Source organism: Dromaius novaehollandiae, chromosome 9 (assembly GCF_036370855.1).
Source record: "Dromaius novaehollandiae isolate bDroNov1 chromosome 9, bDroNov1.hap1, whole genome shotgun sequence".
Lineage (NCBI taxonomy): Eukaryota > Metazoa > Chordata > Aves > Casuariiformes > Dromaiidae > Dromaius > Dromaius novaehollandiae.
The window spans coordinates 3090140-3117333 of record NC_088106.1 but is presented as its reverse complement, the minus strand read 5'-3'; the positions used below and the strand labels follow the sequence as shown (position 1 = coordinate 3117333).

General features: G+C 40.3%; 2 protein-coding genes across 4 annotated transcripts; one reads left to right on the top strand and one right to left on the bottom strand.

Moving 5' to 3' along the window:
- Positions 1-1876: 1876 nt before the first annotated feature.
- Positions 1877-27071, bottom strand: GFM1 (G elongation factor mitochondrial 1). Of its 3 annotated transcripts, XM_026096828.2 has the most exons (18): positions 26926-27071; positions 26524-26676; positions 25954-26086; positions 25520-25724; positions 24735-24851; positions 24008-24158; positions 19817-19971; positions 18341-18425; positions 17241-17378; positions 16437-16538; positions 15670-15726; positions 14998-15135; positions 14102-14184; positions 6893-7055; positions 5680-5824; positions 4802-4962; positions 3708-3761; positions 1877-2977 (listed from the first exon to the last, which is right to left on the bottom strand). In XM_026096828.2, the coding sequence occupies exons 1-18, from the start codon at positions 26968-26970 to the stop codon at positions 2846-2848; spliced, it is 2217 nt and encodes a 738-aa protein (XP_025952613.2). In that variant the 5' UTR covers positions 26971-27071; the 3' UTR covers positions 1877-2845. The 3 variants fall into 3 exon arrangements, with proteins under 3 accessions (XP_025952613.2, XP_064372619.1, XP_025952614.2); XM_064516549.1 differs by lacking the exons at positions 26524-26676; positions 26926-27071 and adding an exon at positions 26360-26497; XM_026096829.2 differs by lacking the exons at positions 26524-26676; positions 26926-27071 and adding an exon at positions 26174-26314.
- On the top strand, positions 7499-14549 carry LXN (latexin). The gene is made up of 6 exons (XM_026096830.2): positions 7499-7881; positions 9485-9547; positions 10170-10344; positions 10969-11105; positions 12513-12575; positions 13775-14549. Exons 1-6 carry the CDS (start codon positions 7753-7755, stop codon positions 13868-13870), a joined length of 663 nt encoding a protein of 220 aa, XP_025952615.2. The 5' UTR covers positions 7499-7752; the 3' UTR covers positions 13871-14549.
- Positions 27072-27194: the final 123 nt, after the last annotated feature.

Sequence of the window (27194 nt, the reverse complement as noted above, 5' to 3'; positions counted from 1 at the left end):
TTTCTATCAGGATAAATTAACTGTACAATAAGTATGCCTTACTTAGGGAAGCAGGCCGGAGTCTCTGCCTTCTGGGATGGATACTTTCTTCTACAACTTGTAGTATACTGGGCTACCAGTGATCTGTAACCAGTAATGATGATTAAGGTATTTAACATGAAAGCTTTAATTGGGGGGGACAGATAAACCGTGTGATCTGATAACCCAAAATAATTTAGGCATTTTGTACAACTGTATTAGTCTCCAATATACTTTTACTGACTGAAGCTTTTTATATCAGCACGTAACACATTAAAATAAATTCAGTAAAAAAGCATTTCACATACTCTATGTTTTCTTTTTTGCTGGCAAAACATGTAATCAGACCTTTTAATGACAATAAGGAAACTGATAAAGAAAATATTTTTTAGAATTTAAACAAGAAAATAGCACAGAGATTTTGCACTATGGGGCTCTATTTTAGCAATATATTTAACTACAAGGTTAGTTTCCTTTGTTTTTGCCACTGCTTTCCAGACCCAGAACAGAGAATCATGTGTTTCTAACTTGACAAATCAGTATAACTTTGACTCCAAGCAAGCAGCACAACCTTTATATCAGTTAAGAAACTGCACAACAATTCCTAACTTCTGAAAAAGTACCAATCCGTCTGGAATTCAATGGCAAAATTTCCATCAAAGTCTTTAGGGCCAAGGTTTCAGTCAATGGATCAAAATCTGAAATTATCTATGCAGTTTTTACTCAAGCAAAATTCAATTACTTACCATTATTAAATTATTAATAATGGCAAACATTATCTGAGTCAAGACTCCAGTTGGTTCACAGTGAATTCCTCATGCGACAAAAGCGCAATGAGAATATCCGTAAGAGACTGGATACAGAGAAGAGGAGAAAGTTCTGTCCCATAATTTTGCTGCTAGGAAGAGATCAGACACACTACCAGTGCTACCCAAAATTTTACTAAAGGAAAAAAATAAAGAAGCATAAAGAAACAAGATCTAGGGCACCTCCAACACGACTGCCCCTGTTCCATGCTCCTTTTCACTGTCTCGGGGCTGCTGCTACAACCCCTCCATCTTTCCCCCTTTAGGCTCTTGCCAGTGCTTCCCTCCATCTTTCCCCTGTCCCCTGCTCTCCACTAGCCCTTCCTCCTACCTGTTGTTTTTTCTCCCTCTCATTTAAGTATAGCAGATCCCACTGTGGCTCAGCTGTCCTTATGCTGTGCTCCCCCAAGTGTGCTCTCGTCGTCTGTGTTAGATTTGAGGAGAACCAGCACACATCTGGCAGAACCAGAGCCAAGATTTCACATCATGACTGACCTCTAATAAGCATAACTAAAAGCCAAAAATACAACTAAAATAATAACTACCCCATTTCTTTCTTTGCAGTTGCATTCATGCTGCTTTTATAAGCCCTCTGAATTTTGGCAAAGGTATGGTAATATTTGTTTGTTTAAGAAAATCCCTAAATGACAGAGAACCTGCAGGGCCTTCCTTAAAACTAGTTCCAGCTGAAAATTTTTCACAAAAATAATACTACAGATGTAAGGGAAACAAGAAGGATTTGGCCCCAAGCAACATCATATGCATACACAACCTTATGCCCATGTTTAGTTAATATTTACATGTCCCTGACAAATCTTTGACACTGTACTTACTTCAAGTTTAAAATGAGTAATTTTCACTGTCTTTCTGTGAGGACTGAGACGAAAAAGCCCAGCCATTTCAGTTCTGTCTGTCTGGTAAACATCAACCACAATCCTGTGCCAGGAATGCAGTTGGTTTTGAACTGGAACTTCATTCCCTGTCTGTTTACTGGCAGTCTGCAAAAATGCTGTAAGCAGAATAAGTCAGGAAGAGAAAGCACGCAAGCAAAATTCATAGTGGATCTTTTAATAATAACATTAAAAAAAAAAAGTGATGATATCTTTTCTCCCTCATCTAACTGTAACAGCCTCAATTTTTCTCTGTATTATAAGTGAACAATATCTAACTAAGTGATTCTCAAGATGAGCATCAACCAGAACACGATCTCTTGATTTTAAGATTCTGAAGAACGGAATCTTTTTGTTTGGTTTTATGACAAACAGATCCTTTTAGGAAGGTAGAGCACCTGAAGCCAAGTAAGCAACATATACATAAACCCATATTGCTCATAGTTTAGAAAAGAGTTTACTTCTATGTAAATTCTTCTCAACTTTTTTCAAATGCATTATACCATCTGCGATAAGCAGATTTGGTGAAACGCCAGTTCCACTAATGGGTGAATTTGTTCATTCATTCATTATGACTTTGGAGGATCTTAACACTGTTTCTGAAGGATGAGAAGAAAATACTGGCACTTTTTTCTAGACCTTATGCTGTAAGTGAGCTGTAGGACCAAAGGATCTGTGCTTGGAGCACTTGAGTGAAAAATATTCACCGTATTGGATGAAAATTCATCCCCTGTGCCTATCAAGCAGTTAACATTTAGTCTCCTAAGCCAGGATTTTTAATCTTTCAAAAACAGAGAAACAGTAACTGGCCTAATTACACAGTAATATTTTATCAAGTAAAAAAATAAAATAATTTTAATATAAATGGATTGAGACAAATATCAAGACAAATTATTGTCAATGTTATCACATTTATGTATTTTGTTAATGAGTAGCATCTACAAGTGAACAATTCAGCTATAATCTCCTGGTGACTTCTGAGAATACCGTAAAGGAAGGGTATTACGATGTAATGAAGTCCCACTGCAGTCTGTATTTATCCAGCCAGTCTCGATCTCTTGTATCACTTGGGCAACTGAGCTTTTAGAGAAGATTGTGAAAAACTGTTCAATGTACTCAAGAGGAAGAAAGTCAGCTCTTAGCTTTGCCCTTTTTTGCGGGAAGTCTTCCTGTTGCCTCAAGGTATTTGTTAATTATTTCTTCTTGGGTACTGGGCAAACATGGCTGATATTTACTGTATTCCATTGTATATTCACCCTTTCCCTGAGGAGTTGGAAAAAGAATAATCAAACTTAGGATGCTAAATGTAGTTATGAGATACAAAAATAAACAAGCAGTATCTGAACATTGTTTCTTTGATACAAGATTATAAGACTGCCTGTAGTTTCCATCCCAGTGTGACAATTCTGCTTAAAATTGGAGAACGATTACGATTAGCAACAATCCATTCGAATGTTCACAAGATACAGGTTACTTCTATACCACATGAGATGGGAAATAACAAATTATTAGTAAAACACAAAGAAAATGCCTCGTCTGATTCGAATGCATCTAGGAATTCAATCAGTGTATAACCATAGAAATGTATAAAGTTAAAAAGAACACCTTATTAATGCAAGCACTTCTTCCAAAAATCTCTCAACTTGCAGACATTTGAAACTGAATGTTGGGAGCGTGTGAAAACATTTCCAACCTGTGAATTTAACACCTTTACTGGTATTTACCACTTTGAATTATTTAAGACTTATTTCCTTCCTCCCCAAAGTATAAGAGAAATCTTTAGCCTGAAATGACATAGTTAATGATAGCTAAAATATTTAGAAAGCAGTTAAAGCCACAGTAATAACTCTAAGGTTATTTTCCTATTCTGCATTTGTATTTTGATTTTTATCCCTTTTAAGACTACTTATGCTATGTATATGATGATACTAATTAACATACTTGATTTACGGAAATAAATATAATATAGCAAAAAAATACTGAAAGTACTTACCTCTGTACAAGACCTCAGCTCAGTGGCATATCCAAACATATTATTCAGTGGCACCTAAAACCACACATATTAAGCATATTATTCTTGTAGTAGGAACAATTAGCTCTTCCACCAATTTTTGGTTACTATCCAATTAATCTTTATTACGATATAAAGAGCCAGTTTGTAAAGTTTCGTGTTCTCTGTAAACAGTACTGATTTTGCTAACTTTTTTTGTAAATATCCCTATTTCAATTACTGAATATTCACAATGTATACTCAGCAGGAAACCCCAAAGATCTCAGAGTTAGAATACACCAGTTATTGGGATATCCCAAAGTCAGTAATCTGCATTACCAAGCAAGAGATCATACTGTTAGAAACTCAAGGCTGCAGCTTTTAAACACACTATACTTTTCAAAACAGGAATGATGCAGCATGTGGTTTGTCATTAGCTAGGCTTTGCCGAGATAGGCTTTGCCGAGATGATTTATCCCACAACCATTGTTAGAAATACATTTCATATGACCTAACATGAAAATGAATGCATTTTAAAAGGGACACAAAAGGCTTGGAAGACAATTGTTGCATGCATCTCCAATTATTAATGTCTCCAGTTAACAGCTGAAGAAAGATAGTTGACAAATGATTTCCCTCCTTAACTTTGTGTGTCTGTGTTGCTGCACAGTTTGTTTCACTAGGAAGTAGCACAGTTGCTGGATCTGGCTCATTAAAAAGGATCCTGGTAAACAACTGAAGTGTGGGTAGGGGAACCAATGCAGTGAATAGAGCATTATGCTGAACTGCGAGAAACCTGAGTTGTCTTCCTTTCTCTGCCACTGTAAGGTTTTAGGTTAGTCAGCTGCCTTCTCTGAAGCTAGACAGGTTTATAATAGGCTTAGGTTGCACCATATACATTGTGTACACTGTATACATACACTGTATCGTAACATTACATTCCTATTGCACTGCTGAGTTGAAAATTAATGTTATGCATATCCACTGAATAACTTGGCTCTAAGTTTACATGTATTAGTCAGTAAGAAAAACAGTAATGGAGTTAAATGGCAATACAGGAAAGAAAAACGGATCAAGAACCAGCTAACAACACACACCTCAGCATAGAGAGTAAAGTAACCCTCTGTGCCATCTTGTCCTGTGATCACTCCATGACGGCGATTAATGCCAGCTATCACTGCTCCCTGGAATTCAGTGGGTGCCATCACCTCCACTGCCATAATGGGTTCAAGTATACGCACAGAAGCATTTTCCATAGCTGGAAGGAAAAAAAAAATACTCATAACTCTTATGCCTACCCAGTTCGTGCACATTAAATGATCTTTAATTTGGCCTTGCAAGAAACCAAAGTGCTGCCACAGACTTATGGCAGCAAGGTCAGGAGTGACAGCTAAGGCAACATGTTTCCTATTAGACCCATGATCATAACAGTGAACAGTAATGTATTACTCATGGAAGCTGTGTTTTGCAAGACCGTATAAATTAACTTTCAACTAAATTCACATGCAGCTAGACAAATTGGAGAACAAGCCTGGTACCATTCAGGATACTCCCACGCATAGCAATGAAGTGTCTGTGGCTGATACTGAATGTTTCTTATATCAGTGCAGAAAAGGATACAACCTAGAATTCCACCTCCCCTACCTTCTATTTCAGAGACCATAATGCCGAGAGGCACGCAGTTTGATAGAATGTTATTTTCTTACCTCTGTAAAGATTAAGCTGTTCATGTTTCTTTACTGTGATCTAAGAAATAGGGTTCCTTATTTCCTTCATACAGCTACAGGAATTAGGTTGCCTTCCCCCAAATTTCTATACATTCTTGTATTTATTCTGTGCTATGTAACTGGCTGACAAACTTTGAATGTATGCATAGATACACCAGGCAAAAAATGAACCCTAGATAATTAGGTTAATTTGGCTCCAACAATAAAGAATCCAGTAGGACTGCATATCCTAATGACTAGCTTTATACCTTGCTTTAGAGCTCCTTCTCCTGCTCTGATGAAAGAGATTTCATTGGAATCCACCATGTGATGTGCACCATCATCTAGGACAAACCGGACTCCAGATATCCTGTGCCCTGACACCGGACCTTTTTCACAGGCATCTCGGAATCCCTGTCAAATAACATCTCAAAATTAGCAGCTTTCAAATGAAAATGAAGCTTTAAAAACAGCAGAATTAATGACAGCCTATAAAAGACATTAAAGAAAACAAAACTTTCATCATTTTTAACAACAATCACACATCTGGACAACGAACGTTCTTGTTTGATAAGATGACAACAGAACACAACATAGTCAGGAAAACTTTTCATTCCCAAGCATTTGAAAACTTTGTACTGTTGTTCTTCAATTTGTTATCACCTTAAAAATGGAAATCAGATTAGAAATTGAAGATAAGAAACGTGTTCAGGATTTTGTTTTGTTAATGAAGCCTGTGAACAATAACTGAAAGAAGGCTCTATGTGGAGAGCAACTACTTTAACTACTTGACTGAAGAACAAAATTCTTTTAAGATTGCATGTTCTTCCAGTGTTTGGCAAAAATAGTTAAGTGTTGCATCACAGAAGAATGATGGAATTCTTTAATTATTACAGGAATCCAAAGATGGTGCTAAGATGGTGATAAAAAAGTATTATTTAAAGCTGTATGTGATGAACAGTTACATGAACAGAGGCAGACATAGAAGAAGCCCCCAGAGGAGGGGAGGAAGAAAGAACATCGGGTAATTTATTCAGGAAATCTAACTTAACTGCAGTTTCTTACATAAGTGGTCTCTGAGAAATAACAAAATTATGTAACATATTTCAGAATTAGAGATTAGGATGAAGAGACCACAATCAAAAGCAGAAGAGGGGAATTAAAAAGCAGACTCAAAGAAGGAGGTTTGTTTTACTGCAAGAAAGGAAAGCCTACCTTTTGTATAGGGGCATTGCTACGGAAATAGAGCTAAGCACACGCAAGCAAAGAAAACAAACAGCCGCTTCTAAATTAAGTGGAAAACCTAGGAATGTAAGATATTAAGCAAAAACACAAAGTTGATTCTGCTTCCACTGCAGTAATGGGAAAAGTCTCCTTGCCTGGGGTAAGACAAACACAGTACATGTGGACAGCACAGCAGGAAAAAGACAAGAATCAATACTCCCTATGTCACACACCCACACACCACAAAATGCTTCATACCTTTTCAACAGCAGGCACAAACTGTTTTGGAATATTTGTGCCGATGGTTCTGTCTTCGAATTCCAACTTTGTGTAGTCCTCTGGATCCAGAGGCTCAAGAACCCCTATAACTTTCCCATACTGGCCTGCCCCACCGCTCTGTTTCTTGTGTGTAAATTCAAACCTAAAAACAAACAAGCAAACCCAGAGCGCCATGTTACCCACTACACAAACGATGCTCTAACCACAGTTTCATAAGGCAAAATTTCTCATACTGCAATTTGCTTTATTCCATTTAGTTATGCTTAACCAAAAGGGCTAAATGCCACAACAGTGACTGAAAGAACGGTTGAGAATATTTATTTGGCTTGTTTTAAGAGGAGCTCTAATCCTTCTTAACTCCTCTAGTTTCAGTACTTCCTTAAGAGAAGGAAGAAGCTTCTTCATCTTGTGAGCTGGGAACTAAGAGATTGTGATGATGTAATCTCAAAAGAAGAAAAAAAGCACAAACAGAAACCTCCCTTGGGTGCAGCAAGTGACACTAATATTGCCTGTTCACCTTTAGACTTGCCTCTTCGCTGACTTAAGAGCAAGATCTTTTATGTCCGCACACGCCGACAGTTTCCTCCCACAAAGTATCCTGCTGGCAGCACTTTAATTGCACAAACTGAACGGGAGGGGGAAACCTTGGGAACGTGAATTACCGTATATCTGCTTTGTTTGCATGTATATATATATTTTTTCCCCAACGAAGCCGGAAGGACGGTGGCTTCCCCCGCAACACTCAGGCCTTGCCACGTGTGAACGGCACAGGCGGCTGGCAGCGGGCCCTCCCTGAAGCAGCCGCTTCCTGCTGCTGCTCCGCGGCGGGGGGAGCCGCCATGGAGCCGCCGCCACCGTGCTCTGCCGCCGGCCGGGCAGCCGCGCTGGCCGCCGCCTGCATCAACTACCGCCGCGGTGGGCCCAGCCGCGGGCTGGAGCTGCGCGCCGTCACTGCCGCGGCCACCCAGGTGAGTTGCCCAGCCATGGGAGCACAGCCCGCTCCCGGCCCTGCTCCCGGCCCCGCTCCCGGCGTTTCTTGCCCAGGAAGGCCTGTCGCTGCCCTCGCCAAGTCCGAAGCGAAGCTGCACGGCTAAACCGGGGAGGCCCACGTGGGGAGGAGGAGGAGGAGGAAATTACGTGCCAGCACTGCTCCCATCTCGTCCCATTTGCCTCACTCTAAATTACGGTACAGTTACACGTTTAGCAGTGGAGAGCAGGGCTCTATCACACCTTCTGACAGGAGCATCTCAACCAAACTCTTGCACCTTCTTCTCCCCTCGCGCCTCAGTCTCTCTCCATCCTGCTGATAGACATCAAATTGCTTCTCCAATGCAACACAATACTCTCATTCTCTTCTCACTAACACGGAGATAATTCCTCAAATGAGCATGAGAGGATTTGAAAATGTTTCTCCTACCAAAGATTGCAGTAATACTAAATACGAATAAACCTGGTTATTATCTGGTTATTTGCTTTATGAATTGTGGGCAACAGCTTAGCTTATCTTTCATGGACAAACTAATGAGCAGACAATGACGAGGCCAAGGCCTTTTAAAACAGTCAATGGCACATCCTAAAAAAAAAAATACTCGAATTATGCCTCTTCTGCAGATTTGGAAAACAGAGATAAAAGCTACCTTTGCATCTCTGCACCCTTCAGCATGGGCTTTTGTGTTTGGAGTCCTTGCTGTGATGTGTAACCTCACAGCCGAAAAGGAGGCTCAAAAACAGGCTCTGTCTTGCAGAGATTGTTCACCTACTTGGTACGCTTTATTCGATACAGAACCACCGTCACTAGACACGTCAGCACACGGAGATTAAAACTTGCATCAAGTCTTGCAGAACAGGTACAAGTAAGGTCTGTTCATGACAGCCTCGCTTGAGGCCCTAACAGTAGCACAGGTCTGCGTCACCTGCACTGCAAGTACAAAATACATTTTATAACCTTGCCCATTTTGACGCTACTGCTGCAGTAATTGTGCCCTTCACCACGCAGCAAATACTTCAGTCCAGGAATCGGTCCCTACGCAAGGCTGTAAGCACACTCAGTTAGGAGGACACTCTTCTGGTTACTACCAGGATAGACCAAACTCTCACCGCAGACCTTTTCTTGACTCGCTAGTGAGCCTGCTATGGAGCACAGGTTATAGCAAAACTAAACCATTTGCTTAGGTCATTATTTTAGATATCCAATACTGTAGAAAGACATAATACAATGTGCAATATAATGCAAGATGTACTTAATAAAAGGAACCCAATGAAGACTCTCCTGTCTCAGTATTGAACCAAGCAGCAGTTATGGAAGAGGATCATACTGTGAACTCTAACATGGGAGTTAAGTAGTACGCAGGACTGGAACTGGATTCGGAGATACCTAATCAGATGTTATATCGGGCACATATTAAATGAGCAACCTTAACATGGTAGGACGAAAGAACAGTCCCGCTCTACATCTGTATTACAGACAATGACTCTGCTGCAGTGTATTTCACAGAAATAATTACAATCTTTTCCACAATGCAAAGTAGTTCAGTACTACAAAATACATATTCTTAATGTTTTCTCATTTAGGACATTGACAATGTTGGACGTAAATACCACCTGAAATTGGTGTTAGAAGACATCCTTGAGAAAGTGAGTTCAGATTCATTTAATTAATAAATTCTATGGGCAGAAATTGGCACTCCTGACATGTAACAAAAAGCCAGTGCTTTGTGCTGCTGATCTTAGCGGAGGCCGGGAGACACACATTTAATATCTTTTCTTTGTGTTTCAAATTTTTATGTGTTACAAATCAGGCAAAAAAAAAAAAAGAAAAGAAAAAGAAAGGGCAGAGGGGCTGAATCTCCCCCAAAAGGGAACTATCATTTTCTATAACACAAAAGCCCTGAATAATAGCTGGTGCCTACCACCATGACACAAGAAGATATGTGAGGGATGACAAGGACATTTTGGCATAATTTTCAATTTCCAGAGTTATTTTAATCTATTTCTCCAACTGAGTAACACAAGCAACATTCTACACCACACTGGGCATTGCCTTTTACATCACGGCAGAAAGAAAATTACCTTTAAAATATATTCACATAGATGCTATGAATTTGACCTTGTTTTAAATAATCCCAATTCTCCACTGGTCAGACTCAGAGAGAAAATAGCAACTACATAAAGCAAAAATACATTTTACAAGTGCAAATTAATAATATTATACATGTATTTACTTAAATATTAATACACGTGATTAACTCTGTAACAGGACAATGTTGTTAACTGCACTGCTGAGATTCTTTATCATCTGGGCAACAAAAATGCTGCTCCAGATGTAGACTTTACAATTGAAGGAGAACTTAAGAACACTGATGAACAAGACAACATATTCTACAATCAAATCAAGAGCCTGAAAAAAGAGCTTGTGGCACAAAACATACCAGGTACAAAGAAGGGGGTGGGGGAGAGAGAAGTTATTGAAAGAATGTCCTCTGTGGCCAGAAGCAAACTGCAGCCGAAGTGCTGGCGGTCCATGACCTATGTGGGAGCCCATGCTACACCAGCCAGGAGTGACGGGGATTAGGCCATTAGCCCTACTTTGAATACATGCGTCTTTACTGTCTCTTACTCAAGATGGTTTGTCAATCACAACATTACCAAATTCATTCATTAATTCCAAAATCCAGAATTGATTCATGACATGCATGTGACTGTTTCCTGAACACCCCCTTTCACCTCTGCTTTATCAACACAGCTCTCCCTGTGGTGGTTCTTGGCACAGTACATCAGATGCTCTGACTGCAGCATCCAAGTCTGTTCTAACTTTAGAACAACCCTTCCCTTCCAGATGTTACAGACTATATATAAACAGTGAGAAGTGGGAGGGAGACAGACACAGTGGTGATGTAGCAGCTATTCCAAGGTTATAGAGGAGGTCCATGACACAGCAAGGAACACAAGCCACATCTCCTAACTTTCAGTCCCAAACCCTACTTGTTAGACCGTAGTATTAATGACTGCAACTCCATGAATCTTGCTTAATGCGTATTATTTATCTTCTCTGCCAGACAGCCATGGCAATGTGCCCCCAGAAATGGAACCCATCAGACTGCTAGCTCGGGTCGCCGCCGGGTATGTGGCATGGCAGAACTCTACTGAAAATACTCGGTACGAACTCGCCCAGATTAAAGACGTGAGGCAAGTGGTAAGTTACCACCAACGACCTGCAAGAAAAATAACTTTTGTGGCACATACTAGACTACAGGCGTGGTTAAGTTCTTAAGCAAGAAACCGCAATTGCGTCTGGATTTCTTGGTCTGGTTCATTTTTAAGGCAGTGTTTGCTTTTTATTGCCCCCACCCGTTCACTCTATCAAATCCTGCTTTCACTGATGACTTGAATGTTTATTTAGATCATTCCTTCTCTTCAAAAATTTTGCTTATAGATGCTGTATATCCTTGGCAACAAAGTATTTATGCTGGTTAGTTACAAAATTGAATTTTCCACCTAGAGGTCATCACTTTGATTAGAATATTATATCGCTCTCCTGCATTTCATCTATAGTCTCTCCTGTAGGCCCAGCTGACAGTATTCTTGCATCTGCAGAATATACGCTGGAATAGTCTCCTTTTTCTTTTGATCTACACCATGATCAGTCATGCTCCCCCTGATATCTATCTTAAAGCAGATCACAGTCACAGTAATACTGCTTGACACCTCTGCAATACCCAAGCCTAGACAAATAGCAATGGGCTGCATCTCAACTTCAATGGAAAACAATCTGCGCTGCTTTTTGCTTGCAGCATTCCACTTTCCAGCCATTTGCTAGTTCACTTCAAAACTCCAAGAAAGAAACTACTGATTTAAGTTCACACTCTTAATATCAGCTTTTTTACTTTGCTCTTCCCAAACTGACTTTTACTATTGCTTTTTTTGGGGGGTGGTTGGTTAAGATTTGTTAACATTTTGCTCCCTCTGATATCTACCTAAAAGCAGACCACGGATGCTTCAGGGCTATGCATGGGCAAGATTTAAAAACCCTATTTAATAAACTAGATGAATTTAAGGATAAAATACTATTAAACTAGATCACTTTGTTAATCAAACTAGTGACTTTTTTCCTTTTCTATTGTCTGAAGAATAGATTCGTGAAGAGTATGTTCCACAGGCCAGTGGGTATTCTGTTTCTCACACAGCCACCAATAACTTGTTAGCCACTGTAAGGCCTCTGGAATGCCTTGCAAGTCTTATCCTATTGACAATTTTATTTAGGATTATTTAGGCTAAACTAAAGAACCACAGGACTATAGAACCAGGTGTTCCTTTCCAAATAAGTTCCTCAAATTGGAAAAAAATCTAACTTCAAGGCAGGAATCAGCATGGTTTCAAATTTTATATTCAGTCTCTCAAATGCAATTTTGGAGTTCACAGAAATACAAAATCGTATCTTTTTGTTTTGTTATAGTGACTACGCTACATCTGCTTTATTCATTAATTTAAGCTGCCGGTTTCATCTACCAAAGACTTTTTATTATAACAAAGAGAACTGATTCACTGCTTTTAAGTGAAGGGGAAGAGACCCAAATTCAGCCTTTTCATCTTGTCTTTCCAGAAAAGAAGCGATGATTACCTTGAATTTGATTACATGGTTCTACTCCATGAATTTGTGTCACAGGTAAAGTCTTATTTCTAAAAATAAAAAATGTCTTTTTTTGTTTCAAGACTGCCAAGTGCGCAACCTCCAACTCAGACATGGGGATGCTGAGGCATTCACAGGTCTGATGCCTGAAGGTCGGGCAGCAAACTGCATGAAGTTAGGGCAAAGAGCACCCACCTGTCTCAGTGTTCTCTGCTTCTGCCCCATGCAGGCAGGAGACAAGTCTCTGACTTGTTTCAGAAGACTCTAATTTTCAACTGATCTGGGCCCTTTCTGTGAATGGCGGAGGTTCAATATATGGTCATTGATGGATCTCCTCTCTTGGGAGATACTCTTGCCAAACTGGCCGGGGCTAAAGGGGAGAAAAAGATGCAGCATCCTGGGCTGTTTAACTGCAGTCCAGCTGGAGCTGCAAACAGGGCACTTTTCTACTAGAGGGACAGCAGTGGAGGACCAATACACAAAAGCATCATCTACCCCAGCTTTTCCTCAACGAGAAGGATACAGGGTATAGCGCAAGCAACAGTAGCTTTGATTCCCAGAACAGTATTTACGTTGTATGTTACTGTCATTGTAACATTGAGATCTGGGCAAATATTTTCATAAGACACTAATGCAGAGAAATAGAGCTTTAGACTGGAAGTTCTTGACTGTGTAACTCCCTGTATACAGTAAGTCATCCACTGATAACGATGAGAGATTTCACTTCCACTCCTAGCCTCGCTATTTCCTACCTCACTGCACTTTCAGTGAAGTCAGAGCATCTACAACGCTTTAGTTCCTCAGAATTTTCTGTGAAGAAAAATTCCTAGAAAGTATTAGCCACCGAATTGCAACTCAAAAGTACAGGTGCTTCACTGTGCTCCATTTTGGGAGGGAGGAGGGGTGTCCCAAGATATCAACAGCACTGTGGTTAAGGGTAATCCTACACAGACATACTTGAGCTGTGAAACTAGCCTGGAAGAGAGAAACTGTGTAGCTGCAGCAGAATAGAGCACCAGACAGGCTAAAAAAAGCTTGAGGGAGAACTTGAATACTGAGAGCTCAACAGCACTGAGTGCTATACTGTCTACCCTGCACTGTCATTAGTGCTTGATCAGCCTAGTCAAAAATCAGCCCAGGTATGGCTAAATTATAGCAGTCAATTCCAGTTCAGTATCGTTTATAGAAAATACCTTCTCGCTTTCTCCAAAGCACCTTTTACTTTCTACCCACAGGAGATTATTCCCTGGCAAATGAGAGTTCTCTGGCACCCACAGCATGGTGTTAAAGTCACACAGAACAGCCGTCAGCCAAAACCTGCAGAGTACTGATGGAGCACCTGGCACTATAGTGGAAGCAGCTGAAATGCTACAGGTGTTTGAAGGGAGGCAGATAAGTAAACAGCGGGGCAAACAACTAAGGTACAAACAACAAGTCCTCGCTCAGTAAAACTTTTCCTGTGCATTTTGCTTTGATCTAATAACCCAAGTCATTTTATCTACTGTACAATCAAATGCTCTGTCAAGATTAATAAACTGCTTGTTGCTAGAAAGAATACTTACTGCACAGGTGCAGAGATGTTCTCTCTAAAGGCAACTTTTGGCTTTCCCATGGTGCAAGGACAACCATATTCTCTTTCCATTCGCTGCAGAAAAAAGTAGAATGAAATTCAGAACTGTTCCTATACATCGGCAGTGTTTTTATCACAGATAATTTTAAAGTGGGAAACTTGATCAAGTTTAACCATTTTTTTTGTTTTGCTTTGGTTTGTTTTTTTTTGGAAAAACAGATGTTACAAATTATTCACTGTCATTCTACTGTCATCCTTGTTTAGGGGCAATAGCTTTAGATATAGGACAAGGCAACAGCATAACTACTTTATTCAAGTTTAAGTTTTCAAAGACAAAACTGTCTTTTATTCATTCTGTCAACATTTCAGATACATCTACTGTTAGACTGAATTAAAGAAAGATACTAGCTTGAAAGAAATAAACAGATCATTGTAAGTAACTATTCCTACTGCATGCATCAGCTCTTATTATGGAATTACATACATATAAAAGTACAGATATAGAATTTTTCTCTTAGGAAACGGTTAATATTAAAATTCACTATAAGCAAAGGCTGCTAAAGCAAAATGCAATGCTTAATACAACATTTTTTGTACGAAATTGAATTTGTACCATTGATTTTGTACCAAAAAGTAAAAATATAATTGCCATATGATAAGTGTGATTTGCCACTAAATCAAGTGGAATTGTATCTCCAAGCAATCTGGTAAGCTTGATGTGAGCTTAGGGGCCCAACTACAAAATCATGCCTACAGTCTGGCCTCAATTAGCCCATCTGCAAATAGATTGTGGCACAGCAATGCAACATCTCAGGCAGAAAGGAAGCAGAACTCTTGGTTGGGAAACTATTCAAGAGCGTAGTCCATGGAATCTGCTTTCAAAATTACCTGAGCATAGATTTCCAAGTGCAGTTCTCCCATTCCAGAAACAATGGTCTCTTTGCTCTCATCATCAAAATGGACTCTAAAGGTGGGATCTTCTCTTGTAAAGCGGTGCAGGCCTTTTGAAAATTTATCGAAGTCATTCTAAAAACAATTACACACGGAAAAAAACCCATTAATTTAGCATCTGAAAATTGCATAACAAAAAAGGCCTCAAGTTTTCCTGCCAACTGCTTGGCACTTCTACCCTCATGAGGTTATTTTCTGAAGCACAGCCAAAGATTTATAACTGCATTTATTCTTCCAGCTCCTGGATGCTGATGAAGGTAGCCAGGCTGTCTGTAAGCTTGATGGAACAGGAAAGTCCCGTGAGTTTAGCTTATCTCTACTTTTCTTATGGAAGACAGAAGTAAATATCTTCTAGTTTGAATTAGCTATTTCAAGTCCATGTTTACTTAAATCAAAGACATACAGCTTCCCTATCATTAAGTGATACCATCTAACATATTGATACGTTATATTATCTGAATGATATGTTCTTAAGCAGTTTGGATAGAATATTTTAAAACACTGCTCATTTTAGCCTGTATAAATCGGTATTTGCCTGCTAACCTGCACAAAGCAATAAAAGCAGCAGAAGAAGGCAACTCAGAAAAAGGTTAATTCATAGGCTCCTACCTTGTTGGAAGGCTTGACAGCTACTGAAATGACAGGATCAGGGATGTGAATTGATTCCTGCAATGGTTATAAAGGAAGAGATCATAGAATCAGGTTACACTACATCTGGTGATGTAATTTCTCCAGAAAAGTTTGATCACAAGAACCTCAGGTTTCAAACAGGCACAACTGCTTTACTTATCTAGCTTGTGTCTAATACCATACTGTAACGAAATTATATAATTCTCCTCAGGATTACCAGGCTACTACCTAATACTTGTTGTAATGCCAACCACAATATATTAATACTATTTCTTGAATGCAAGTCGATCTCTGCTGGGATTTCACACTAGACACCGCTTCCGTATTCTAATGTCTGATTTTGTAAATGTAAATATAAATAGAATAGATATATCTGCATATGTATACAAATACATATCTCAAAACTTTTGGGATAACAGCATCCTCTCACTATTCAGCTACACACTGACAGAAAAGGAGGTAATAATGGTCCTGACACCCCAGAAATGTTTGTTTCACAACAGTTTGCTAGAATTGAAGTAACATATTTGATGCCAAGAGCAGTAAACGAGTGTCTGTCTCTTGCACACACCATACATCTACATGTTCAGGCTACTTGAAGTATAACAAACAATCACAACAACTATTTGCAGTTGTATTCACATCAAAAAAGTACTTAAACTGAGCAAAAGATTAAGAACATTTAAGAAGAGAATCCTGGAAATTCCAATGCTTGATGAAGCATACAGGTTAAGAAGTGTACTTACCATGGAAATGTCAGTACTAGTTTTATCAGTGAACGTATCCCCGCTAGCACAATCAATTCCAAACAATGCACATATGTCTCCTGCATAAGCTTCATTTACATCCTTAAGAAGAAAAGGTTCACTATTTAGATATCAGTGAAAGACATTAGCATAGTACAAAGGTATAGCAAAGATACAAACACTGTGCTTAAAAGCATAAAGTTAAACTCCTTTGAAAATTTCAGCTTTGATAAAGAGCTCTGTAAACTTTCTATCTATTTCTTCAAAACAAATGCAGAAAAAGGAGACCTCAGTTTAGATACTAACTTATCCTAGTGTAGGGATACAAAGTAAGCAACATACTATTTTTCAGGCAGTCCTTCCCCCGCTACATAGTTAAGGAATTTTAAACAGGGTAATGCTTGCAGCACTTTAAGAATCAATTTGTAGTTTAAGAATTGATTCAAAAAATCACATGGAAGAAAATTTGTTGCATATTTTGCCAGTCCTGTTTCCCTTCTCCTACAAGTAAGGAACATGCAGGGATAATACCACAGCTGGCTTTCTTAGGCTATCACCTCAAAGTCATTTTGTAGTGCTTCTTAAGCAAAGACTCTTCCACTGAAGTGGAAATAAACTGAAATCACCTTCAGTGTATTATCACAGAGCTCTATTAAATGCTACAGACAAACATGAATTAACATCAATAGCAAAAATTTGCCATGTAATCACATTGTTCAGAGATAACAAACTAGCTTCTCACATTTCAAATAACATTGACTCAAACGGTGATTAGTTTGCCTAGATTCTACTTCTCACACTCACCTCCATGTTGTCTGAATGCATACGAACAAGTCTTTGCACACGCACTCTCTTCCCAGTCCTAGTGTTATAGATATAATCAGATTTCTTCAGCATCCCCTGATAAACCCGAATATAAGTTAACTGCCCAAAACGGCCAGCCTGAAATGAAAATTAATAAAAATTCATTAAAAGTCAGGTATAATCCTTCTGGCATTCAAGACCATCATTATTCTAAGCATGCTCTGCACTGATAGACCCAGTGATTCTGCTTTGAATTTATATATTAGACATGTAAATGAAACTTTTTTTTAATGTAGTCTCAGCTTTCACTTTACTCTGGGATGGAAACCTGGCATCTCCTTGCAAATGTTTATTTTGCCAATTTTACCAGTCCTAAACCTTCACAACAAAGGCGTACAGTGAATAGCAATTTGACTGGCCACTATCTATATGAAAATCCAAACTGCTACTCTCTAGGTAGCAAGCAGCCTGTTTGCTTAAAACATCGTATTTTTTCCTCTTTGTCTCTCTCACATTCCATCGCTTTCACCTTCAAGCACAAACAAGATTTTTCTCTAGCTAAGAAAAATCTGAAGTATGAGGCATGTAATCCATTTAAAAATTTGCAGATTTGCAATGTTTGATACATTTGATACATCACAAATAATGAATCCGGATACGGTTTTATTCTCCTTCAGGGGAGAATAAACACAGAGGGAATACAACTTTTTAAGTTTCTCAGCAGAAGTCGGATGTTGCTAGCATAGGAAATTTGCAAACAACTGAAGCCATTCAGTTACTTAATGTCCTGGGCCTGTATTCTCTAGAAACTGTTAGCTTAGCTGTGCCATATATACTGTGACTAAGTAGTGCCACTGCATGCACAGTCACATTTAAACACCAAGCTTTAAAATGGGAACTCTAGAGTGGTTTTCCCCCACAACTAACAATCATCACTGCATAAAGGCATTTCCTGGGGATCAATGATAGCCTACCAATAATAGTAGGCTGTACTCGCTCAGCGTGAGTAAGACTTGCATACAACTAACAATTCTCCCAGGAAATGCTTTACTTCTCTACTGTTTTTCCTACATTAGAAAGAGGAAAACGTAACAGCTTACCTCCAGTTTAAAAGCAAGGCCTATAAAAGGTTGGGAATTGTCTCGAGCAGAGTTCAATACGAACTTGGTTTTATCCTCAGAATCCCTTAGAAAAAGGGTTAGAGAGGGAGTTAATGTTATGAAGCAAACACAGTCAGCCTCCAAACACAAACACAAGCTCAATCCTGGAAGGCCCCCCTTCAGTTCCACACAAGTTTTTAATACAGTAACAAGATGTTCATATATGTGGCTCTCGTACATTTAGCAAGGATCTCAAACTGCAGCAGATCCCCAAAACAAGCGCCAAACTATGACATTTATCACTACTCCCTCACCTTATCCAGTTACGTTTTGCCACGAAAGCAATTAATTGTACATTCAGCAGGTAATCATACACTCAGTCAAACTTCATGAGCAAATCTAGTTTCAGAGTGAGAAAATTCTTATGTTCTGGACCATTTATTGTCAATGGCAAACACCAGTGATGCCTACAGGGGTAGATTTTGCACTGATACTCAACACAAGTACCATCCTTAGACAGACACACACTTACGGGCCAGACACGTGACTGAGGCCCAGTGTGTCCTAAAGTACTAATCATAGGTCAGAGAATAACTGTAAACTTGAATGACCTGTTTAGACTTCCAAGAGAAGCTGATAGAAAGAATGGAAGTAACAGGACTGCACCTTACAGGTACTGTGAAGGTCATTTAATTGAAGGCACTCTAGTGTGCTTCTGCTCTGTATAAAGACCTCAAAAAAAAGCATCAAGCTCCACAGCATGTCTTCTGTGAAGCAAGAATTACCATGCCTGTGTTGTTCTGTTCTTGTACACGCAAGACAGGACGGTTTTAGTAAATGCCAGCACAGGGATTACCCACAGAAACACAAAAGGTAAGCACATTATATAATTTGAATTGCAGCTTCCAAGTCACAAAGTCAACTTGTCAGTACCAGCAGGTACACAAGAAGGCATATAAAAGACAATGGGTGCAGCTGGCTGTTGCACTAAATGCTGCTTTGCAACTACATTTTTGTAAAAATTCTAAGAAAGGTTGCAAGATTGCAGTCTGGTTGCAGAAGCAGAAGAAGAGACACTGAAGTTGGGTTTCATGTTTCTTAACTGTGAAGGCACATCTACGTTAACAAGCGTGTTCAGATGAATACAACATCAGTTAACGTATTTTCAGATGCGCTCTCTGCTCTACTGTAGGCATGGCTTTAAGGGGTTACCATTAATCTATAAACAATTACCTCATCAGATAACAATTTTTCAAACTTAACATTCAACAAGTGTTAGAAGTACAGGTATAAACAGTACCCCTCACATGAGATGAGCTCCTCTAGTTCTTAGAATGTTCTGCAAAAACTAAGATTGTATTGTTTAATGTAAATGGTAAGTTATCATGTATTTTGGTAGTAACATTTCGTGCTACACGTTACACTGCTTTGAAACCTGATTCCCAAACCACTCCATAGACGCATGAGTATACTTACGCCCGGTTAAGTATAGCATAGTTCTCAACTTCTGAAGGATTTGGCAGATATTCTAAGACAGCATCCAGCAATGGTTGTACTCCTTTGTTCTTCAAAGCACTTCCCACAAGTACAGGGGTAAAGGACTTTTTCAATGTTGCTCTTCTGATTGCAAGCTAGAAAAGTATCAACGCGTTACTCTCCTTCTGCAATAACTTCAGGAGTCCGATGCAGTACCAACTACACAGCATTACAGATGCCACTCTCTATCTCTACTGGTTATCTTCACTCCTGGAATAAAGTAGCTGCCCGCACACAGTCTCCTGTAGAACCTCCTACACCACAGCCTCCCATGAAAGTTGCTCAGTGGTTTCCTAGAGAATTTTGAAATTTATTTCTTCATCTTAAATTCAACTCTAAAACGAAAATATGTAAGCTAAAATATAATGATTAAGTCAAGATTCTCCATTTCTGTTTTCAGGTCTCTCATTTCCCTTTCAGTTCCCCTATTTATTATATTGGAAAACAATACACATTTAAATTTGTGAAAGTAAAAATGAGATGTCTGGACATCTTTAAAGCTCTGTAAAACTCCTCTGAAAAAGAAAGGTAGGGAAGGGATATTTGGGAAATTTTCATGCTGAATGAATCATCACTTGTAATGAAAAATGTTTTGACATTGCTACAGAAGAACTTATTCACACTCCTCTGCTGAAGTTACACTGACTGTCCTAGGAATCATTCCGAGACATCCTAGTAAACACAGTAAGATAAATTAACTGCACAATAACCTCATGCTTATTCAGTGCCTTTCACTCAAGCATCATACCACATTGTGAAACACAGCTGAGGGCCAAAAGCCTCCAAAACAGCAATCATAGCTGTCTTTATTAAAGATCTAGGACATGGACAGAAGCTAATTGCTTGTCATCCCCCCCCCTCCCCCACCAAAATCAGTTAATGAACCTAGGATCATTAACTTGGTCTCACCTCTCCCTGCCACTAGAGGATGCTATCTGCCCACACTTAAAAAGGCCTTCACTCCAAATGAAAGCAGCTGCTGTCTTTGGTAAGCTAAAAAACTGAATTTCCCATAACAGATCGAGGTAATTAGTCACATCATCTGACCTGGGAGCTATTTAGAGCATCTGAAGACAGAAGGCTAAGCGACCTTTATAGTTAAGAGACAGCAGTTCAGAATATCCAAGTCAAAAACTGTTGACAAAGAATAAACTTCGAAAAAGCAAACACTTACAGGAAGAAATCAGAAAAGGATCTCTTATTCTCAAACTTAAAAATAAATGAATAACTCTTTCCTTGAATTTGTTGATTTAATGACTTTGCAAAAATAATGCAAAAGTAATGTTCCTACATCAACATTTCTACTCATCTAGCCTGTCTTTCCTGCACTCTGGTGCGCATAGAACAACACACAGCTGTGCTCATGCCTGGGTTTCTATTTTGCTATGTTTTTTTCAAATGAAGCAACATGGCTGCAATTGATTCTCATCAACGATTACCTCAGGAAGAAAAAAAAGTAATTTTATTTTCCTGCAAAGATTATTGTTACTGAGTGCCCCACCGAGCAGCTGGGGCATATCAGTTCCTTGAGTATAGCATTTTGGATAGCAGCAAATGAGGTGTTTGTTTAAGCAGTTGATCTTTAATGAACATCACATGCTAAGGCTCCGACCTCCAGGAGTGATACCTAGCATCATTTCTATGAAAAGATATTTTCGGCGGAAACTTGGCTGCTGGCCACTGAAAGAAAATCCATCTTCAGGGACATATTAATACAAATTAACCTGCATCTGCAATGCTATAGCCATTATAACAGTAATTAATTGGCTTTCAGAAGTGGGAAGCAGAGGCATGCGGAATAAACAAATTCATTTTTGTAACAGATTTCCCTCCCAGCAGGAGCTATTGAAAACAGCTTCCTGCTGGAATCTCTCACCTCTTACACAAATACAGCATATTCCCATGTGTATTGTTCCCTCTTCCAAGTGGAGGACAAATCCTTACAGGTCTCCAAAACTGCTACTATATTTTGTCTTTACCAACTAGAGAAGGGCTGCTTTGCAACATGAACAGCTCATGCTTCATAAAGTAATATTTGATTGCTGGAAATGGCAAATAACTAAACCTCTGACTACTGAAATAAGAGCTACATTTGCTTAGTACTTCTGAAAAAAGCCTTGTGCTTTTATGTCTGAAGCCAAGTTGGGATATACAGATTCCTCCATAGTCCTAGACACATTAACCACCAGTAAATCACCCATATGGCCAAAACAACCCTTTCTATTTTTGGTAACTCAGAACCCAAAGTATGTTATAAAGTCAAAAGTGATCAAAGTTTAGGGGCTATGAAGGTTCAAATAAATAAACCTTAAGGGACTCACTGTTTGAACTCGACTATCTTCCTCAACTACCAACTGAAGCACCCAGCTGCAAGAAAGGAAAGCAAAAGGAGGTGGCTAGTGCCCTGCCAGGCAGATGCCAGGCCCCAGTGAAACTCTGTGCACCACCACTGCTCAAAGGCAAGTTGCTCTAGCTTCAACGACAGCTCTCCGAGAGAAAGCTGTCTGCCCCTGAGGCTTCTTCCACTGCAGCGGACTTTCTGGACATCGCTTTTTTCTTTTTTTTTTTTAATCACATTTAGCAGCTGGTCCCTGGAGCAGTTTCAGTCTTCAGCTAGATAATAACTATTAACAGCAGACATTAGAAGATTATTGCTTAAGTTAACTTCTCTTGACAGTAGCAAGAGGTGATGGCAAACAGCAATTCAGCAAGGGGCATCACACAAATATTTGCACCACACGGGAGCTACATGGTAGTTGACGGGGAGCTACATGGCCATCACACAGCTAAAAAGGGCAAAAAACAACCAAGTTGAGGCCTGGCCTACAGAACATACAGACCTCAGTGTGGTTCTCTCACACTACTGGCTGTTTAGACACACACACAGCCCAACAAACTGTTGTGTCAGCAACTTCACATTATTGTCTTGAGTTTATACACCTACTCTATGGTAAATGTAAGCTCACTTAACACCTCTTCTGCAAGAGTAAGTGTCCTCAGATTACCTCACATTTATGGCACTGTAAAAGCGACTACATAAATGGTATAGGTTGTCTTTTAAAAGCTTGGCTATCCCAGTATGAGCACATCTATCTAGACTAAAGCTAATACCATAGTAACTCAACAGGCATCATTAGTCAGGTAAAGGTCCTTAGAGAAGGCGGTATGCACAGATTGCTAAATCTGCCATAAAACAGTCTAGAACAGAGACTACATCTTAGTCTGCTCTCAAGACTCTACTGAACAGTGTAAGTCAACCTCATCCTGGAGCAAATAGTAGCTGAAATTGTAGAAAGACTGCACAACTGCAGCTGAGTTTCCCAGGCCTCCCTATCACCTTTTATAACGTGGATGTGCACTCAAAGTAACAGTGATATTGAACTGTCACAAGAACAAATAATTTTCAGTCTGTGGCCACCTGCTGTAGGGAAAATGATGTTCTTCATTACTTCCATGAGCACCCCTTTATGCTGATAGGTCTTTTGCCATGCAATATCCAAAGTATTTCATAAAATAAATCATGCATCGATTGCAAGAAAAGCAATTTTCTTCTTTCCTGAAAACTGTATTTTGACCTGGACTCATTTCTTCTGGATTCACCAAAAAAAGTCATTCCAATTCCCTTCTAGAGTACTGCTCCTTTCACCTTAGGTGGATGTAATCAAGGCAAACACAAAACGCGGCAAGATTTCTTCTGCACAAAGAAGACGCAAAGCAAGTCACACCCAGCAAGTTGTAGCATAGATAGGCAACAGAATGACAAAAAAAAAAAAAGACACTACAAGTACTTTGGAGACTTTTGTTTGTCCCCAAAGAGCACAGAAGCTCAGAATTTCCAGTGCAAATCTACCTAGAGATCGTGACCAAGGCCTTCAGGGCCTTCAGTCAAATTAGCTCCCTCCCCCATTTTTTTTGAAAGCCCATTAGCACAAATTGCTTCTATAGAAGAAAGAGCTGAAAAAACAAGAGTTAAACGGGCCCTCCACTGGGAGTGAACTGGGAATCAACCTGTAGCAGGTGACACTCATACAAGAAGACTCAGGCATACAAAATTTCTTCAAGACTTCAAGAAATTTTCTAGGGGAAAAAAAGAACACATTGCTACAGAAACAAGGACCACCATAAAGTTACCTTTAAATCAGCAGCTGTAGGAATCTTTTCTTCCAAAAATAGCTCCCCAAGCTGATCATCTGCGTTAGCAACACATTCAATCAATTCCCGACGTCTTTCTGCAGCCTCAGCTCTAAATTCAGCCGGAATTTCATCGTATCGAAGAGTCTGGCTACACATATGTAAATAATACAACCACTCTAAAGGAATACCATATTAATAAAGCTTTGAATCACTGATCATTATGATGACCAGGCTGATCAAGAAAAATGCACCACTGACATGGATATCAAAAAAAATCACATAAGAGTATCACCTTGGTATCTTTGATGCTTAAGCAGGGAAGGTTTTCTTCCCACTCATGGCAGGAGTTTGCGAAGATGCAGGATAACCTGTTCATCAACCTCACCTGCATCTTATCTTCATCCTGGTAATCCAATCCTGGATTCCAGTGATGAAGCAAGTCTCTTATTTCTCATGGAAGCAAGTGTGTCTGCCTTCAAAACTGCTGCAGTTAGCAAGCAATTCATGCTGCAGGCACCAGCTGCACTAAACTTGACTCTGCACAATTATTTTGCTGTAACTTGGAGAGCTGAAAGGTGATACCTTAGCCCTAACACAAGCAACATCCCTAATTTTCCAAACAGTGTGTTTTTTCATTTCTGAAGAGCTATAGGTTTCTATATTTCAGCAGTACCCATACAAAGAGTAGCCTCAGCATAAGAAATACTGCAGTTGCAACACTTACCCAAGTGCACCATCAAAATATATAGCTCTTTCTTCAATAAGATCTATGATTCCTTTAAAGTTTCCCTCCAGCCCAATTGGAATCTGGACAAAAGCTGCATTGTGATTTAACTTGGATCTGAAAAAGTGAACAAATACAAATTAGTTTAAGAAAGGAAGTCATTAAATATAGGGGCTCCAGATGCTTAAAGAACATCCCATTCCTACTATATATCACTACAGTTGAAGTCTTTTTCTCCTTTGACAGTGCCAGAATCTACTAATACAGATAAAAAATGCCTGGTTGCATCTACTGCTTTCAGATCAGTTACTTGATTATGGGAGTTGCTTCTCTCTCACTACACATGAATGCATGCGTCTCACAGCTGAAATTATGCACAGAAAAATAACAGGTAAGGTGCAGGCAGCGCTTCTTGTGTCTGAACTAAAAACTCTCCAGACTTGCATCATCTCCTTGCTGTGAGTCACAGTTAGTATGTTTGCCACCAGTATCTAGGGAAAATCAAAAAGCTGTATACAAACTGGCTCCAAATATAGTTCCATCTTCAAAATAAACACCAAACTCCCAACTGTCAAACTCTGTGAGTTTGGTCTAACACTAAGATTTGTTCTGCCCCATTTCTTGGGAAAATGGAGAATAGTTATAATTAGACTAAGGTTTAACCTCAAGTCATAGATTATCCTTCACGCTGCAACTACAGACTCCACAAGGGAACATTTTCCAATATTCTCAGTGTCAACCTGCTATGTGAATAGTTCAGAATTATTTCATGAAGTGATAAATACCTCAACTGTTGTACTGCTCTGCTTGGACTAGAGCCCAATCTGTCCAGTTTATTGATAAATGTTAAAAATGGCACGCTGTAGCGTTTCATTTGCCTGTTCACAGTTATTGTCTGGCACTGAACTCCTCCAACAGCACAGAGGACCAGAACAGCTCCATCCAGAACTCTCAAAGATCTTTCCACTTCAATTGTGAAGTCCACGTGTCCTGAATAACAAAAAAAAGACCCATTATTCATAGATGATAAAAGGTAATAAGCAACTGTACTCTCACAGCTACAGAAAAAAAAAAGCAAAATCCAACGGAATCTGTCTTCAGCTATACAGAAAATAGTCACATTAGCACAACTCAAGTGACTAACGGACATAAAGACGGTACCATATTCTTTGTATACATGAAGGAACAGTAATAGTAAAGCGTTCAGAGCTGGCACTACCTGGTGTGTCTATGATGTTGATGTTGGTGTCCTTCCACATAGTATACGTCGCTGCAGACTGAATTGTGATTCCGCGCTGTCGCTCCAGTTCCATAGAATCCATGACGGCTCCAACTCCATCTTTACCTTTCACCTTAGGAAAAAAAAAATACGCATATTAGTCCAAAAGAGCTACCGAGAATTTTGCATGAGGAGCGATGCTTTATACAGTGAGCATCACCTTTCACACCGAAAAACAGGCAAGATGGAATCATCTGTAATTCCTGAACTACAAGCGAGTCTGTATTTTTGGCAGTTTCACCTGCGACTTTAATGTACGTCGCTCTTCTGAGGGTCATTCCTGGAAGAGGCTATCGAAAATCTGCGGCAAATTCTCCTGCACTGCAAATTGAATGAAATAACACACCTGAAGCTAAAAATCACGTTTCTATGTTCTGTCTCAGTTTCTCGCAGCCACCTTTGGCTGCACGAAGAGAAACGCCCGGGACAGTTTAAGCGCGTCGAAAGGAGAACGCCGCGGTGCACGAGGGGCGCGTGGAGCAGGCCGTGGCGCGCCGGCAGCCAACGGACCTCGTGCATCTGCGCGATCCGGCCGGTGTAGAAGAGGATGCGCTCGGTCAGCGTGGTCTTGCCGGAGTCGATGTGGGCCGAGATGCCGATGTTGCGGATCCTCTCGTTGGGCAGGGCCGCCGAGGAGCACTGCCGGCGGGCGCTCAGCAGGAGCTGGGAGGCGAGACAAGAGCGCCCGTTAGGAGCGGATCAAACAGGCCAACGTGCGCGGGGCTGGTTAAAACGCAAAAAAGCTTCAGGTCGGTGAGGGCGGCCGTAACAAACCGCTCGTTCAAAGCGCCGCCACCTTCCCGAGCCAGGGGCAGCTCCCGCTTCGGCCGGCCATTACCCGCTTTCCTCGCGCGCCGCGTTTCCCGCCGCGCGGCCTCGCCCCTCACGAAATGGCGGCGGCGCGGCCGTTACCTGGCGCTGGCGCCGCCGCGCCGCCCGCAGCAGGAGCGTGAGCATGGCCGCGACCCCGGCACCGCCGCCGCCGCGCAAGTCACGCCGCTGCCCGCCGCTTCCGGGCGCCGCGGCGCATGCGGGGCCGGCGGAGGGCGGGCCGCGGCCGGGGAGCCGCCCCACCGGCGAGAGCGGCCCCACGCACGGCGGAGGAGGCGGCTCCGGCCGTACCGCCGCAGCAAAGAACGCACGAGCCCTTTTGTAACGTAAAATAAACCAAACAACGAGCC

Bases quoted from the DNA above. Each gene is read 5' to 3' on its own strand.
- GFM1 (XM_026096828.2), bottom strand. From the start codon at position 26,970: ATGCTCACGCTCCTGCTGCGGGCGGCGCGGCGGCGCCAGCGCCAG. The intron at 14,185-14,997 runs GTAATTTTGAAA...TTTTTTCTGCAG, and splicing joins ACTTGGAAATCTATGCTCAG to CGAATGGAAAGAGAATATGG. The intron at 5,825-6,892 runs GTATGAAGCATT...GTTATTTGACAG, and splicing joins TTGTGCCTGCTGTTGAAAAG to GGATTCCGAGATGCCTGTGA.
- LXN (XM_026096830.2), top strand. From the start codon at position 7,753: ATGGAGCCGCCGCCACCGTGCTCTGCCGCCGGCCGGGCAGCCGCGCTG. The intron at 10,345-10,968 runs GTACAAAGAAGG...CTTCTCTGCCAG, and splicing joins TGTGGCACAAAACATACCAG to ACAGCCATGGCAATGTGCCC. The intron at 11,106-12,512 runs GTAAGTTACCAC...TTGTCTTTCCAG, and splicing joins TTAAAGACGTGAGGCAAGTG to AAAAGAAGCGATGATTACCT.